The following is a 15964-nucleotide window of genomic DNA, read 5'->3' on the forward strand; positions in this document are numbered from 1 at the left end:
CCTTTCGCCAGTGAAAAAGGCAAGAGATTTCAAGTCCAATCTATCAGCGTTCTGTACATAATTGTGTCTTCTATTTATTTTTTTGTGCAATGTATAAAAGTGAATAAAATGCCATATTCTGATTGGCATAAGTAAACTATAGTGTTTTGTAAAACCTGGTGACAGCTTTGCAGTCAGCTCACAGAATGCCAACACCTGGAAATACATCAACCAACTCAGAGGGTAACAGCAGCAGTTTCTACATGACAGAATGGGGTCTGTCATATTTGTTTTGAAAATGTTGTTTTTCAGAGCCTAGGAAGATCAAAGATATTTAATTCAACCCCAGATCCAAAACTCAAGTAGTTTCAGCATGTTGTTGATCCTACAATTCTCAGAGCTGAATATTGTTTTGAATAGATGCTTCTGTAACCCTGCAGATGACCGATTTTGTGCAGCAGCCATTTGAAGATAGTTTGTCTTAATGACATAGTTTTTGTCTATGTCATTAAGACATAGCATGGATGGATGAGGGCTTGGTCTTTCTGAAGCAGAAGTGGGAAACACTAGTACTCTAGGTGGCATAGCAGCTGCACCTTTCGTCAGACATTGCCATAAGCGTCAATGGTGAAGGATAGTAAGAACTGCAATCCAGCATGCAGTAGAACCATTGGTAGCTGACTGGAAGCCTTTTCAGCTATTTGACATTTAAGTGATTTCTTCAGTGAATCTGGATGAGTCTAACTCAATCTTGAGTGAGGTTCCGTTTAAAATGATCTTTATTAAATTTTCCTTAAAAACATACAGCAAAAGTTCCTACCAGAATGCGTAAAGTAAGAAGGGGATAGAAAGAAAGAAAAAAGGGGGGGATAGCAGTGTAGAGAAAGTAAAGTAAATAGTAGTCTGATTTTTGTCTAAATGTTCTCGTTCTATCAAGTGACCAGAGCCACGGAAATTTGAAGAGGGGACTGTGAGGGGGGGTGGGGGTGGTGTGATTGTTGTAGATCTGATGTTGACTTCCCGGTATCTTCTCGGAGGTTCTTCCTTTTCCTTCATTCTTCCCTCTATTGGTCTTTTTCTCCTTCTTTTCTCTGCTGCTCTCCCCGATTTATATTTTCCATCATCTATTTCAAGCAATTATTTTCATGCTTTTTTCTTCTATTAAGTATGTTGTTACTTGTTTCCAATCAATTTCAGCTGTTGGGGTGCCCTTTTTTAAAGAAAGTATATAAATTAGTTTGTCCATATTTCTTATGTCTAGAATCTTTGTTAACTATTCCTCTTCTTCTGGGAGTTCTTTCTCTTTCCAGTGTTTTGCATAAATTATTCGAGCTGCAGTGGTCAGGAGGAATAGAATTTTGACCTTATTTTTTTCCATTTTTATATTATGCACCCCTAGTAAAACGGTTTCTCGTTTCCGAGCTATTTCTATCTTCAGTATTTTTTGTAATGATTTTTGTATCCTGTTCCAATAGATTGTCGCTTTTGGGCAAGTCCACCAGAGGTGATAGTATGTCCCTTCCTGTTTGCCGCACTTCCAACATTTTGTGTTTGTGTTTTTGTTGAATTTCCCTAGCCTATGTGGAGTTATATACCACCTATGAGCTATCTTAAACCAATTTTCTTTAAGTTCCATTGATTTCGAGTATTTTAGTTTCTTGTTCCATACCTCTTCCCATTAATCCTTCTTTATCTCTCTTCCTAAGTTGTCTTTCCATTTTTTCATATATGTTTTCTCCTTTTCTGTGTCTCCTTCTCCTTCTAAGAGCTTTTTGTATATCTTGGAGTTTAGTTTATTTTCCGTTTGCATTATTTTATCCCAAAAACATGTTCCTTCTTTGAATCCTTTTTCTTTATCTATCTTAAAGTGTTCTTTGATTTGTTCGTATTGATACCAGGAGATTCTATTGTTTATGATTTTTAGTTCTTGTTGCGTTTTCATCTTGAATTCTCCTCCTTTTTTTATTATATCTTTGTATTTAGGCCAATCATTCCATCCCAATATTCTTCTTTGGGAGGCTTCGAGTGGTGATCGCCATACTGGTGTTTTCTTATAAAATTTATCTTTATACCTGTTCCATACTTTAATTAGGGCTGAATGAACAAAGTGATTTCCGATTTTTTTCTTTTTTTGCCTTGTCGTATCCTATGTGAGCGTGCCATCCTGATCTCAATCCTTCTCCTTCTACATTTAAAATCTTCTCCTCAAGTTTTGTCCAATCTCTTACCCAGATTAATGCACATGAGTCATGATATAATTTGATGTTTGGGGTTGCTAAGCCTCCTTTGTTTTTTCTTTCTGTCATGTTTCTATAGTTTATTCTTGGCTTTTTCTTCTGCCAAATAAACCTCATAATGTCTTCCAGTTGTTTAGTACTTTTTGATTCCTGATTATCGGTAAATTTTGGAATAAGAACACTAATTTTGGCAATATTGACATCTTCACAGTTGCTATCCTTCCTAGTAGGGATAGTTTCATGTTTCCCCATTTTTCCAGATCTTTTTTTTTTCTCCATTTTTCTATATAGTTGTTTTCCAATAATTGTAGATTTTTTGGAGTTAGAATAATTCCCAAATATTTTATTTTCTGTGTAATTTGGATGTTCCAGTCTTTTGCCAATTTTTCCTGTTCTTTCTTCATAATATTTTTTGTTATCACTTTTGTCTTTTCTAGGTTCATCTTAAATCCTCATACTTCGCCATAATTTTTAATTGTCTTTAGCCATTTTTCTAGATTTTTCTTTGGTTCTTCTATTATCCCTATTATATCATCTGCGAATGCTCTTATCTTATAGTTATGTCCCTGGATTCGTGCACCCTCAATTTCTTTATCCTCTCTTATTCTATCCAACAAGATTTCTAAGGTCAGAATGAAGATTAACGGGGATATGGGGCAACCTTGTCTTGTTCCTTTTTGAATATTAATTGTTTCTGTTTGCTGGCCGTTTATTATAATTTTTGCTTCTTGTTTGTTATATATCGCTCCAATTATGTTCTCAAAATAGTGACCCATGTCCATTTCTTTTATTAAAATTTTGATAAAATCCCAATTTACGTTGTCAAAGGCTTTTTCAGCGTCTAATGCTAAGAACATTACCTTCTTTTGGATATTATTTCCGTAGTATTCTATAAGGTTTATGATAGTTCTGACATTATCAGCTTGTGATCTTTTGGGCAAAAAGCCTGCTTGTTCTTCTTTGATTCGTTTACTCAATATATTTTTTAATCTTTCTGCGATTATATTTCCCAATAATAGTCCAGATTTAATAGTGAAATGGGCCTGTAATTTTTAACATTCTCTGGGTTTGTATTTTCTCTATGTATTAGGGTTATCAATGCTTGTCACCATGTCTGTGGCATTCCTCTTTTGTTTCTAATTTCGTTCATGACTCTCTTCAAAAAAGGTATTAGTTCTTCTTGGTATGTTTTATAATATATGGCCGTAAAACCATCTGGGCCCGGTGCTTTGTCTCTTTTCAGCTCATTTATTGCCTTCTTAATTTCTCGTTCGGATATTTCACTATTCAGCTCTTCTCTTTGTTCCTCTGTTATGTGTGTTATGTTTCTTTCCCCTAAGTATTTGTAGATTGCATTTTTATCTATTTCTTCTTCCTTATATAGCATTTGATAGAAGTTTTTGAATTGGTTCTTTATCTCGTTTCCTTGTGTGATCATCTTTTCCCCTTCTTTCAATCTTGTTATAAAGGTTGCTTCCTTTTTCTTCCTTAGCTTGTTTGATAACCATCTCCCTGGTTTGTTTGTGTTTTCAAAATGATCTTGTCTTATGAATTTCAATTGTTTTGCCCTCTCCTCTTGCTCCAGAAATTCTCTTTGTTTCTGTAGTCTTCCTAATAACTTCTTTATTCTTAGGGTTTTTCTTTAGGCTGGCTGCTTCTTGTATGATTTCGTTCATTATTTCTTTTTCTTTTATATTTTTGATTTTATTTTTTATTGCTTTCTGCTGTATGAAATTACCTCTCATTGCTACTTTGCTCGCCTCCCATAATGTATACGGATGTTTCCTGGTTATCATTTATCTCGAAATATTCTTTTAATAATTATTAAACCTTGAGTGAGGTTCCAAGGGCATGTGAGGGCTTAATATGAGCTAGCATCCTTCTCCTTGTCAACAAGAAAAGGAGAAGATTGCTTTATTGTAACTTATTGTTTATGTAGCTCCAACAGCATAGATGGCTGAGGAAAACTAATGTGAGCAAAAAGCTGTGGGAAACATACATTATGAACTGGTGATTTTTGAATGGAATTTAAAACTGGGAATAGGCATAATGGGTGGGACAAGAGATTGAGGCAGAGATTTCTTTTGTATGTGGAACATGTTTAGATGTGACCTAACCCAATACATGAGACATGTTATAAGCAAGCTTGAAACTTCTGTGGCTGCTAGGAGCCAAGAAGGAAAACTAATATTTCTTGATGACACAAGAAATTTTGCCCAGAGCAAGTGATTAATCTGACAAAATTTCTGAATGGCAGGATCAATCTTTTAAACAAACTCAACTTATTATGAAAATTCAGTTTATGTCAGGAAGCCCTAACTATACAATTAAGTGACATGTGGATTTTTGAATAGCAAGATTAAACTACTTTTGCTAGCACTGAAATGTTTATATTTCGGTCTGTGACCATATTATCTTAATCAGCTAATTTTATCATTGAATGAGGAGAAAATCACTAGTGAATATGCATATTTGCTCATAACTTACAATTTAATTTACTGAAATATTTTGATAATGGCATAGAATATTTAGTGCTAAAGAATATTAAGTTGAACATTTTCCTTGCATATACAACTAAACATCTTTTAATTTAAACTTTTTTTTTACTTTGGAAGAATAGCACACTATTTGAATTTCTTTCTTATTATAGTGTTTGAGTCAGTTATGTATATGTCACTAATTTTCCCATCATTGTCTAGATCAGGGGTCCTCAAACTAGGGCCCAGGGGCCAGATATGGCCCTCCAAGGTCATTTACCCGGGCCTCACTCAAGGTCAGCCTATGTTTGAAATGACTTGAAAGCACACAACGACGACAACAACCACCTTATCTCATCAGCTAAAAGCAGGCCCACACTTCCCATTGAAATACTAATAAGTTTATATTTGTCAAAATTGTTCTACATTTTAATTATTCTGTTGTTTTAAACTGTTTTTGCATGACAAATAAGATATGTGCAGTGTGCATAGGAATTCATTCATGTTTTTATTTTCAAATTATAATCCGGCCTTCCAGCAGTTTGAGGGACTGTGACCTGGCCCTCTGTTTAAAAAGTTTGAGGACCCCTGGTCTAGATAGATGTTAATGATTTTGTTCATGATTTGAATGAAACCAAAGTTTGACTGGTAGCAATTTCAGTCCTTTAAAAAAATTGTACCATGTACCATGCAAAATGGAACAAACACAGCAGTTTTAAAAGAAAGACTGCAGGAATTTTTCCAGTTAAACCTGATCTTAAACAGAAATGTTTGAAATGTAAGTCTCAGTGAAATTCAAAATTTAATTGGAATAAGTTCCTAAAAGTTCAGCCAGGAACTAAAAATACAAACATTCAAAGTTGTTCAAAAGAAAGCCAAAATGACTGATGAATTGGGTCCAGCAAATTACAACGAATCTTTCTTTTAGTGTAACTACCCAACTCATTAGGTTTTGTGATTCTGATTAAGTTAGACTTGGAATGATTTTGGAATGAAGTGTATGTTTTCTCCAGCACCAATTTTCCAGTACATCTTTTCTGACTCTGATGTGAGTTACTCTCACTGTGTACATGACAGACATAATAGATCTTTTAAATTATAATACGTATTTACAGAATTATGGAATTGATAAAGCATAATTGTTTATTCTCTAGATTGCCAGACTGAGGGGCAGAACATTCTTTTCACTGATGGAGAGTATATTAATCAGATAGCAGCTTCTAGAGATGTAAGTATAGCATGTCCTCTGATTTTTATTTTTTGAGAATATATTATGTGAGTGTGTTTGTAGGTGCACACTATTGGTTTTTGAACCAGTGACTGCTAAACGTCAAGTAGCCATTTTTGGAGCTTTGGGTAATAGCAACAACATGGGTTTGAGATGACCTTTGCAGGGGTTTTTTAAAATGTTTTGGTATAATAGTATCTGTGTTACCAAAATGGAATTTATGGGGTAGATCCCTCTTCTAAAAAGAAAAATAAAACTCCTTGCAGAGTGCACTGCTCAAAAAGAATAGTTGATCCACCCCACCAGAAGACTGTTAGTGAATTTCTCACCTTAAAAGTTGAGCTTGTTTTTGATAATTTGAACCCAACCGCCTGACGAAGACTCCTGTGAGTCGAAACCGATAGCAGGTTGGAGTCAATTCATGTGACTACTGGAGTCTACTCACATGTAATAAAGAAAGGACATTTTCTCAAATGAAGACTTTGCTTTATACTTCAAGAGAAGAACCAATTGTTTCTACTTATGTGTATGTGGCAGTTTTTGATATGTGTATTTGTGATATATACATGGAGTTAATTTAGTTATTGTCATATCACCAATATCAGTAGATCCCTCTTCTAGACATTATTTTAGTCTCCCCAAAGCATTTTCAGCCATTAAAAATTATAACATAAGTGTTGGAAGTAGGTCAGACGTCAAGGGCCACATGGTATTCTCCCCAGGGTTGCAAGCGGCCCATAAGCTACATGATTGCCACCTTAATATAAATCCTATTCCCTCAAACTCTTCATCTTTTAGTATACGTATCAGTGGATGTTGAGTTCAAGTCAATTATGTATATGTCACTATATACATAACTCTTAGTATTTCAAATTAAATGTTCTCCATATGATTTCATTCAGAAGGGGATAGTTTTAGTTGTGTGTTGATACAAGTACTCGTATTGCTTGCATATCTGGATTTGTCTTTAGTTTGGTCAAGGACTACATAGGAGGCTAATAACCAGATCTTTGGATATCCCCTGCATGCCCACCCACCTGCTCACTCGCTAAAAGTGGCTACAGCGCTGGAATGATTTTGGAATGATCTCTGTGTGCGCTTTAACTCTTTCTTCCAACACCAGTTCTCCAGTACATCATTTCTTGTTCTGATATGAGCTGCTGTACTATTAACATTCATTCACTTATTTGCAGGGAGGCAGTTGTCTTGGGAAGGTATGTGAAAAGAATGTAAAAGACCCTAGAGGTTTTGATAGTGTTTTAATTCCTCTTAACACATCGCTTCTGTGTTTTTTCCCCCTGGATTCACAAAACAGGGAAGTTTTTGAAATGGAATAGTGCCAGAGATCAAAAATGGGCTTTCTTATTCTCATTTTTGCAGGAAACACATTGTTCTTGCTAATTTCCTGTACAGTGAGGTGCAACATTCAATTGCTTTTTAAAGAACTTCAAAACTGGAGATTTCAGCACCTTTCCATTCCTCCTTCCCTTATTATCTAAAGTGTGGCATGCCTATTATGAACTTAAGGAATTATATCTTCTGTAAAATAAAATGTGTATTGGCTGCCATGGCATCTGGATGTGTAAATAATACAGAAGCACTTAAGATTATAACTAACATTTCAGCAAAATGAGGGGTTTTGGTCTATACATTTATTAAGATGAGTTGTCATTTTAACCTGCATTTTACTTATTTTATGAGATGTTCTGTGAGATGGTTGAGCTTTCACTGTACAATTGAGTATCATTTGTATCAGCAGATATTTAAAGTTGTTGAGATTGGTGTTTTATTTGTTGTAGGATGGCTTTGTGGTTCGAATATTTGCAACAAGCACGGAACCTGTGCTACAACAAGAACTGCAGCTTAAGCTTGCCAGAAAGTGCTTACATGCTTGTGGTATTTCATTATTTGATCTGGAGAAAGACTTGCATATTATCAGTAAGAAATAAATTTTCTACTTTCATCTTCATGTTTAAATAGTCATAGCATAAAATAATTTAAACCCCAGAAAACAGATAGCTGCAGTAATAGCATGGTACACCACGAATCAAACTTGTGCAGAGCCATGGTGCCAGTCTTTCTACATGAATGTTTGATGTTTAATGAATCATTACTTTGTCCCTCTCAGCCCATTATTTTTCTGCTTTACTTTAACAATCTACTGGCTGCACGTCTATTTATTTATAACCGTAATGCCTACAGAGTATATTTTGATCTCCCACCTGTAGTTATGTTTGTAACTGGGTTTGTGTGTGTTTTCCAGGCTGTATGGCCATGTTCCAGAAGCATTCTCTCCTGACGTTTCACCTGCATCTATGGCAGGCATCCATCCTCAAAGGTTGTGAGGTCCTCACAACTTCTGAGAATGCCTGTCATAGATGCAGGCAAAATATCAGGACAGAATGCTTCTGGAACATGGCCATACAGCCCGAAAAACACACAACAGCCCTGAGATTCTGGCCATGAAAGCCTTCGACAATACTATGTTTGTAACATTTAATTAAGAATATATTGCAAAACCTATATTTCATGTGAAATGTTTCTAATTGCACATTTGATAGAATGCCAACTGTGGAAAATTTATACTATGTGTGAATTTGATTTTATAATATATGGCTTTAAAAATATTGCAAAATTTGCACTCACAGGTACAGGGTTTGATGAAGAGTCAGCTGTTCTTGGTGCAGGAAGAGAATTTGCACTTATGAAAACAGCTAGTGGAAAGGTATTGAAACAATTTTAGCAAATCAAGTATATAACAGAAATGAGATTTTTTTATATTAGCGTTTTTGTGTCCATAGAATGAACAATGCACAGACAGAATATGAAGCAGGCAAAAAATTGTAATTGACACAACAATGGAATATATACAAAACCTATGACAGTGACTGAGAACATAGAATAGAAATTGAAACTGGAGGACAAAAATCACAATTCAGTATCTAGAATATAAAAGATACTCGATTAAGTAGAAAATGAAATTGGATGAAGGAAAATTTGGTGGGAATTAAAAGGCCACAACTTTTGTTGTTTACAGTTACAGAGGCAACTGTTTCCATGGATGGGCTTGAATCCAGGCCTCAACTAATCCACCTGTTGATCAATGAACCCTTGGCTCCAGCCCTCTACCAGATCCCTATAGAACAGTGGTTCTCAACCTCTGGGTTCCCAGGTGTTTTAGCCTACAACTCCCAGAAATCCCAGCTAGTTTACCAGCTGTTAGGATTTCTGGGAGTTGAAGGTGAAAACATCTGTGGACCCACAGGTTGAGAACCACTGCTATAGAATACGGAGAGGAGGGAGCAAAAATGGTTGTATACATTATTTGAATATATCACTGGATCTCCAACCCTGTTTTTAGCACAAAATAAGAAATTTTGGAAAATAAACATTGATCTGGAAGCATTGAAACGCCAAGGCCATGACTTCTGTGTGATGCTCAGACATGCATAATTTTTTGCATGACATTTTCTTGTTTAACGAAACATTGCCTTCGTAGTCTGAAGTGAAAAATGTGTCTGTGCCTGCTCCTTTTTCTTATTTACATTTATCTTTATACATATCTGTTATGTTCTACGTAATTCTTCAGTTTTTGCTTTACTCCTTACAGATTTATTACACTGGCAAATACCAGAGCCTTGGAATCAAGCAAGGTGGTCCTTCATCAGGGAAATGGGTAGAGCTTCCAATCACCAAATCTCCAAAGATTGTTCAGTTCTCAGTTGGGCATGATGGCTCCCATGCCTTACTCGTGGCAGAAGATGGAAGCATATTTTTCACAGGCTCAGCAAGTAAAGGAGAAGATGGAGAATCAAGTATGTTTTTCCTGCTGTTGATAGTTGTATCTCTTACTACAGGCAGCTGCTACAAAATTTCTTTCTTCAGTAACATGTTAAATCTTACACAGTATAAGGTAACTCCTTTTCTTTTCTTTTTTTTCTCCCCAAGCCAAAAGCAGGAGGCAGTCTAAACCTTATAAGCCCAAAAAGATTATCAAGATGGAAGGAAAAATTGTGGTGTATACAGCATGTAATAATGGGAGCAGTTCAGTCATTTCTAAAGATGGAGAGTTATACATGTTTGGAAAGGATGCCATTTACTCTGACAACACAAGTAAGTTGATAGTTGAGATGTATTAGAGTATGTGGCATGGTTCATTTGTTAAAGAGAAATGATTTATAATAGGCAGCTAGCTAGTTGAAAAAGGAAACATTGAACTGTGACAGATATGTAATGATAAATAATTCGGTTATTTTTGTTGTTCAGCCATGTTACTCAGCAGTAATTCCTTTTGGTATTAATAAAAATTATAGATAGTTGTGTTGTTTTCTTATATAAAAAAGCTAAAACCTATAAGGTAATATCTTACCAAGACTGATCAAAATGTCACAACACTTATAGCTTAGTACCATTTTATTTATTATTATTTATTGTTGACTTTCCTTATTAGTAACCTCTCAATTTTTGCCCCCCCCCCCCCGAGGTGTAATTTTTTTTTATAGTTCTCAAAAGAGGGGAAAATATTTACCACTCATGTGTGTTCATATTGCAGATTTAGTAACGGATTTGAAAGGCCATTTTGCAACTCAGGTAGCTATGGGCAAAGCTCACACCTGTGTGCTAATGAAGAATGGAGAAGTTTGGACATTTGGCGTGAATAACAAAGGTCAATGCGGACGAGACACGGGCTCCATGAGTCAGGGAGGGAAAGGTCAGCACTTCTCTTTCTGTTGACTGTATTCCTTTTCTGTTCTTGGTATTTTGGCTTGTTAGTATGTATCAGGGACTGTTTTATCTGCTTTTGTTCTTTTTATTTAATCCACTGCTTTATGCTTGCATATGCAAGCCCACAATGAAGCTGTAAGTTTGAACTAGCCCCTCCTTTCCATATCACCTGCAGCAGATGCTGTAAGTTTGAACTAGCCCCTCCTTTCCATATCACCTGCAGTAGACGCAAATGCTTATCCATCACCTGTCTGTAGTGCAATGCTAGTACATGTAATAGCAATGTAGTAACCCTTCAGTTATAATGATCCATCCATTATGGTTCTAGAAAGTCCCTTCTTTACATATCCCTGTCATTACTCTTGTTATTCTTGGTTCCCAGCTAAATTTTCTTCTGGTTTTGTGGATTTTCTAAACAGAGATAGAGCCTTATTTTTTTTTAGCAGGCCTTATAATTTTGAAACATGTCAAGTCTGGTTTGTTTCTCAAGAGGGAACTTGCAGTTTTTCTTCTCTCTTGATCTGCATACATGATTAGGAAATTTAAAGATTTCTGGTTTCTATTTAGTAGGGATACAGTTCATTGCAGTTTGGGAGGGAGAGAAAAGGGCGAGACATGAATCCGTGCAAGATTATTTTTCAGATTTTTTTCAGATGGGTTTATGAGAATAATTCATACAGGTAACACGTGCTATGCACACATTCCTCAGTCTTTATTTAGAAGAATACAAACAGAAGTAGAAAAATTGTTAGGACATGGAATTTGTCCTGAAAATTAAAAATACAGATTCCAAGAGGGATGAACCTCTGGAAAATTATATGACTCTGGAGTAGAGTGGGATGTGTTAAATAGAGAAGGGAAAAACTGGGTATATGTATTCACTAACTAGCCTAAGCATTTGCACTTCTTGGAGTCCCACTATTTTCCTTCAAAGCTATGCAGAGCCTACATCTTGCAACCAAACATTGCGTGGGCAGGGAAGAAGTACCTTGACCTGGTATAGATACACATGTAAATAATGTAAATATGGTAGCTCATTAATTAACTGTAATAAGCTATAACTATCCAAGTTTATATATAGTGGAATACTATGTACTCTTCCTATCTGGAGAAGAGGGGATGCATGTTGCTAACCACAGTTCCCATTTATCTTCTACCATGGGACATACTTACCTTAACATAGCTGTGTTTAATGGAGTAACATGTTATAGTTTTCTATGCTTAGTATACTATTTGATTTCTATATTTCTGTGTTTTGTTATAAAATGCAAGATGGATTATATTTTATAGGTTTTGGAGTTGAAAATATGGCAACAGCAATGGATGAAGATTTAGAAGAAGAGCTAGATGAAAAGGACGAGAAATCCATGATGTGTCCACCAGGCATGCATAAATGGAAGTTGGAACAATGCATGGTGTGTACAGTTTGTGGCGATTGCACTGGATATGGAGCAAGTTGTGTTAGCAGTGGGCGACCTGACAGAGTACCTGGAGGGTGAGTAAAAATACAGAATGAATATATATATATATTAGGGCTGGGTAACCACGGAAAAATTTGTTTCTAAACTCGATTCGTTTTTAGGGGGTTTTTGCGTTCCGTTTTTTAAAAGAATTCCGAAATTTTTCTTTTAAAAAGTTCGAAATTTCGTAAATTACGAAACAATTATGAAACAATTACGAATCGATTCGTTAATGGCGGACGCGATTTCGCAATACGCTAAAAAAACCTCCAAATGGGACAGGGGGAACTTCTGAAGCTTCCCTCTCCCTCTGTTGTTGACTGTTGGTGTGATAATTTATTTTTTATCACTGATAAAACAAACAACAACTATAAAACTTGCACCAGACATACGGAAATAATAACGAAACAATTTCAAAACGATTTCGAACCAATCACGAAACAATTACGAAATAAATTGAAAAATTCGTTTCGATTTTTAGTTGCTCCTGCATGGCTCAATATCGGATCGTAAGCTAATTTAAATACGAATCAATAACGAATTACGAAATAAACGAACGAAACCGCCCAGCCCTAATATATATATATAAAAACAAACAAACAAACGAGGCATTCCTGTATATTTTCAGAAACCATGGTGAAGTTCTACAGGTCAATGATGGAAGCAAGTGCAGGAATAGGTGGTTGGTGGTTGATGAAATCAGTCTCAGTGATAAAAAATAAATTATCACTGAGGCTGCAACCCTGTGTTCATAGTTACCAGTTCATTACACTCAGTGGATAACTTCTAATGAGAAATGAATAGGATTCTGATTGAAGTAATGCTCTTTAAGGGAAATACTTGTTTTGCTATGGGTGCTTAAATGTAGATATGTTTCCCATCTTCTATTTTCATGAATTTAGTGGTACTGAATAAACTAATCTGGACTAAAAGAACTTCTAATTTCAAAGAATCTAAATCCTCTTGCAATTTCTTTCTTGAAAAGTTTACTTTATTAATGCATACTCTGGCCCATTTACATTTTTTTATATAAGCAATGTATAGATTGTAATCCCTATTGTCACCCAAACATGCTCTCAAGGGAGATACCAGCAGTTTGAGATTCAGATGTGAAATTGTAATGAATATTGCGGGGTTTTTGGAGTGAAAATGCAAAAGAAGCATACAGTATAGTTGCTGCATAATTTTTTTAAAGTGTTTAAAAGCTCAGCTGAAAGAACGGCATATGGCTGTGCTCCCATAGTAGTTATGTGAATGAGTGATGTGTGTTATCTGCAATCATTGGTTTCTTTAGAATCTGTGGCTGTGGCTCTGGTGAGTCTGGTTGTGCTGTGTGTGGCTGTTGCAAAGCCTGCGCTAGAGAACTAGATGGCCAGGAAGCAAGACAAAGAGGAATCCTGGATGCTGTTAAAGAAATGATACCATTGGATCTTCTGCTAGGTAAGTGACCTGCAACTGAAAATCTTCAAAGATTATGTTTATGTCTGAACAGTGAGGGTGGAAAGTATGGCAAGATTTTTGTTGCTGTGGTGTGCTACATTTTTCCTTCTAAAGAGACTTTATAAAGTAATAACTGCATGAATATTCAGCCAGTTAGGCCTTAGATTGGTTGGCTCTTGGTGTAGGAATTTGCAGATCAATACTTGGCATAAGTGTCATCCTGAAGCTCCCTCATTCAAATTTTGAATGTTCCTCACCTGCCCTCCCTCTAGGACTAGGTTTATAAGATTATTGTTGGTTTACAACTTGTAGGAATACCCTGAAATCATTTAGTCTCAACTTTGGTGTGCTAGTTATTGAATTGGACAAAATTGGTGGGGGAGATGGCTTGGCATTCTCATTGTTCTCATTGTTCATGATGAACCGGGGGTCCCCTTAAGTCATGGCTGGGCAATACCTAGCCCATGGGCCATGTGTGACTCCCAAGATGCCCCCAAATGTGGTACATTCTCAAAATGTCTTAAAATGGTCAAAGAGGGCATTTTTACCACATTTGGAGACCCAAGGAGTCCCTCCAAGTAAAAATGAAAATTGTGACAAGTGTTTCTTCTTTTACTCTTCTCATATATCATTCTTAACAAACCTGTCTTGCTTTGATGTAGCTGTACCTGTGCCAGGTGTTAATATCGAAGAACATCTCCAGTTACGACAAGAAGAAAAGCGGCAGCGTGTGAACAGGAGGCACAGATTGGAGGAAGGAAGAGGTTAGTAGGATTTGACTTTGTTTTACCTGCTATTTTGTCACTAGATCAGTGGTTCTCAATCTATGGGTCCCCAGGTGTTTTAGTGTACAACTCCCAGAAATTCCAGCCAGTTTACCAGCTGTTAGGATTTCTGCGAGTTGAAGGCCAAAACATTTGGGGACCCATAGGTTGAGAACCACTGCAGTAGATGAGTGAGTATAATTCTGATAAACTCTTGTAGAGATATAAACAGATACATGCTGAAGATAGATGTTGAGAGAGTTGTTGGGCTGTTGTTGTTGTTGTTATTATTATTGTTGTTGTTGTTGTTGTTGTTATTATTATCTTGATCTATACTCCACCTTTCTGCCTGTAAAGGCAAAGGTAAAGAGGTTTGGAACCTCGGTTTCTGACGCTGTTCTTGCAAAACTATCCTGATTAAAGGGATTAGAATTAACTCAGTCAGCCTTTCTTGAATTCTAAATTATTTCCGCCACTTGAAATTGAAACATGTCTATTACAACACATAGTCAAAGGGAGCCTGTTCTGTTCTTGGGAGGTGGAATGGATGCTCTGTTTCTGAGACAGAATGTACATTAAAAAAATACAAATACCGAATGATGTGCTTTTTGCCTTTTTTTAAACCCCCCCCCCCCCCCACAAAGGTCGGTTATTGCGGCTGTGTGTGTTCTTGCTGCGTTGCTCTATTTCTGACATACAATGACCTTAAGGTAGAGGTGTCAAATGTGTGGCCCTTCAGATGTTTCAGACTCCAACTCCCAGAAGCCCTGGCCAGCTTGTCCAATGGCCTGAAATTCTAAGGCTTGAAGTCCAAAACACCTGGAGGGTGACAAGTCTGATCCCACTGCCCTAAGGCAAACCCATCATGGACAAATCATGAATGTGTAGGGGTATTTTCAGCAGCATATCAGAGTATTGTGAGTGAATGGCTAGTATTGAGTTCTCCAGATGTCTTTAATTATAATTCACATCTAAATCCCAGGCTAATAGTCAAGAATGGTAGATGTTGCTGTCTGAAATATTTGGAGATTGTGACATTTGCAAAAGCTGTTATTTCTGGTTTTCAGACAGAATCTTATTTTCATTCATTTTTTCTGGGAGCTAATTAGATTTCAACTGAGATTGATTAGATGTACATCAGACAGAAGAAAATAAATAACGTATGCCATAGTTCATCTACTTTGCTCCTACTTTATATTCTGAAAATATTGGGGCTGTAGACTCCTTTGCAGTTTTAAGCCTCTGAATGGTTGCAAAAGGGAAGGGCTATGTATTAAAAAGAGGAATGTAGTGATCATACATTATTGCTGATTGCAGTAGAACGCGTAGTTTTACTATCACATTTGCTGGACCATATGTTAGCTATGGAGTCTGCTTAATACAAATGGAAGATAATATTTAATTCAGAGATTTCTTCTATATTGGTAAAATATTATTTTTGTCTGTACTTTTCAAATTTTCCCTTTTTGCGGAATACAGCTGAAGCATTTTTGCAGAGACCACTGTAAACACAGCAGTAATATTTTTATAGTAGGTCTTGTATCTTTTCTTGAAAAGACATGTGTTGAGGCATTGTTGACCCTTAAAAATAGAAAATTATGGGGAGTTTTTCTGCAGATGATTTCCTGCAAGAAATAAAAGCAAAAAGCTCTCA

The 15964-nt window shown here is 36.2% G+C and overlaps 1 protein-coding gene across 13 annotated transcripts in view; it reads left to right on the forward strand.

The window, feature by feature from the left end:
- The window catches only part of MYCBP2 (MYC binding protein 2), a 169913-nt gene that overhangs the window by 45023 nt on the left and 108926 nt on the right, over positions 1–15964 (forward strand). For all 13 annotated transcript variants that reach the window (XM_067466879.1, XM_067466881.1, XM_067466884.1 and 10 more), the window contains exons 9-17: positions 5848–5921; positions 7721–7859; positions 8570–8646; positions 9532–9736; positions 9870–10034; positions 10474–10632; positions 11937–12141; positions 13401–13546; positions 14209–14310. In XM_067466879.1, the coding sequence (XP_067322980.1) occupies positions 5848–5921; positions 7721–7859; positions 8570–8646; positions 9532–9736; positions 9870–10034; positions 10474–10632; positions 11937–12141; positions 13401–13546; positions 14209–14310 (1272 nt within the window). The remainder of the gene's footprint in view (positions 1–5847; positions 5922–7720; positions 7860–8569; positions 8647–9531; positions 9737–9869; positions 10035–10473; positions 10633–11936; positions 12142–13400; positions 13547–14208; positions 14311–15964) is intronic.

This window comes from Anolis sagrei, chromosome 3 (genome assembly GCF_037176765.1).
Source record: "Anolis sagrei isolate rAnoSag1 chromosome 3, rAnoSag1.mat, whole genome shotgun sequence".
In the NCBI taxonomy this organism is placed as follows: Eukaryota; Metazoa; Chordata; class Lepidosauria; order Squamata; family Dactyloidae; genus Anolis; species Anolis sagrei.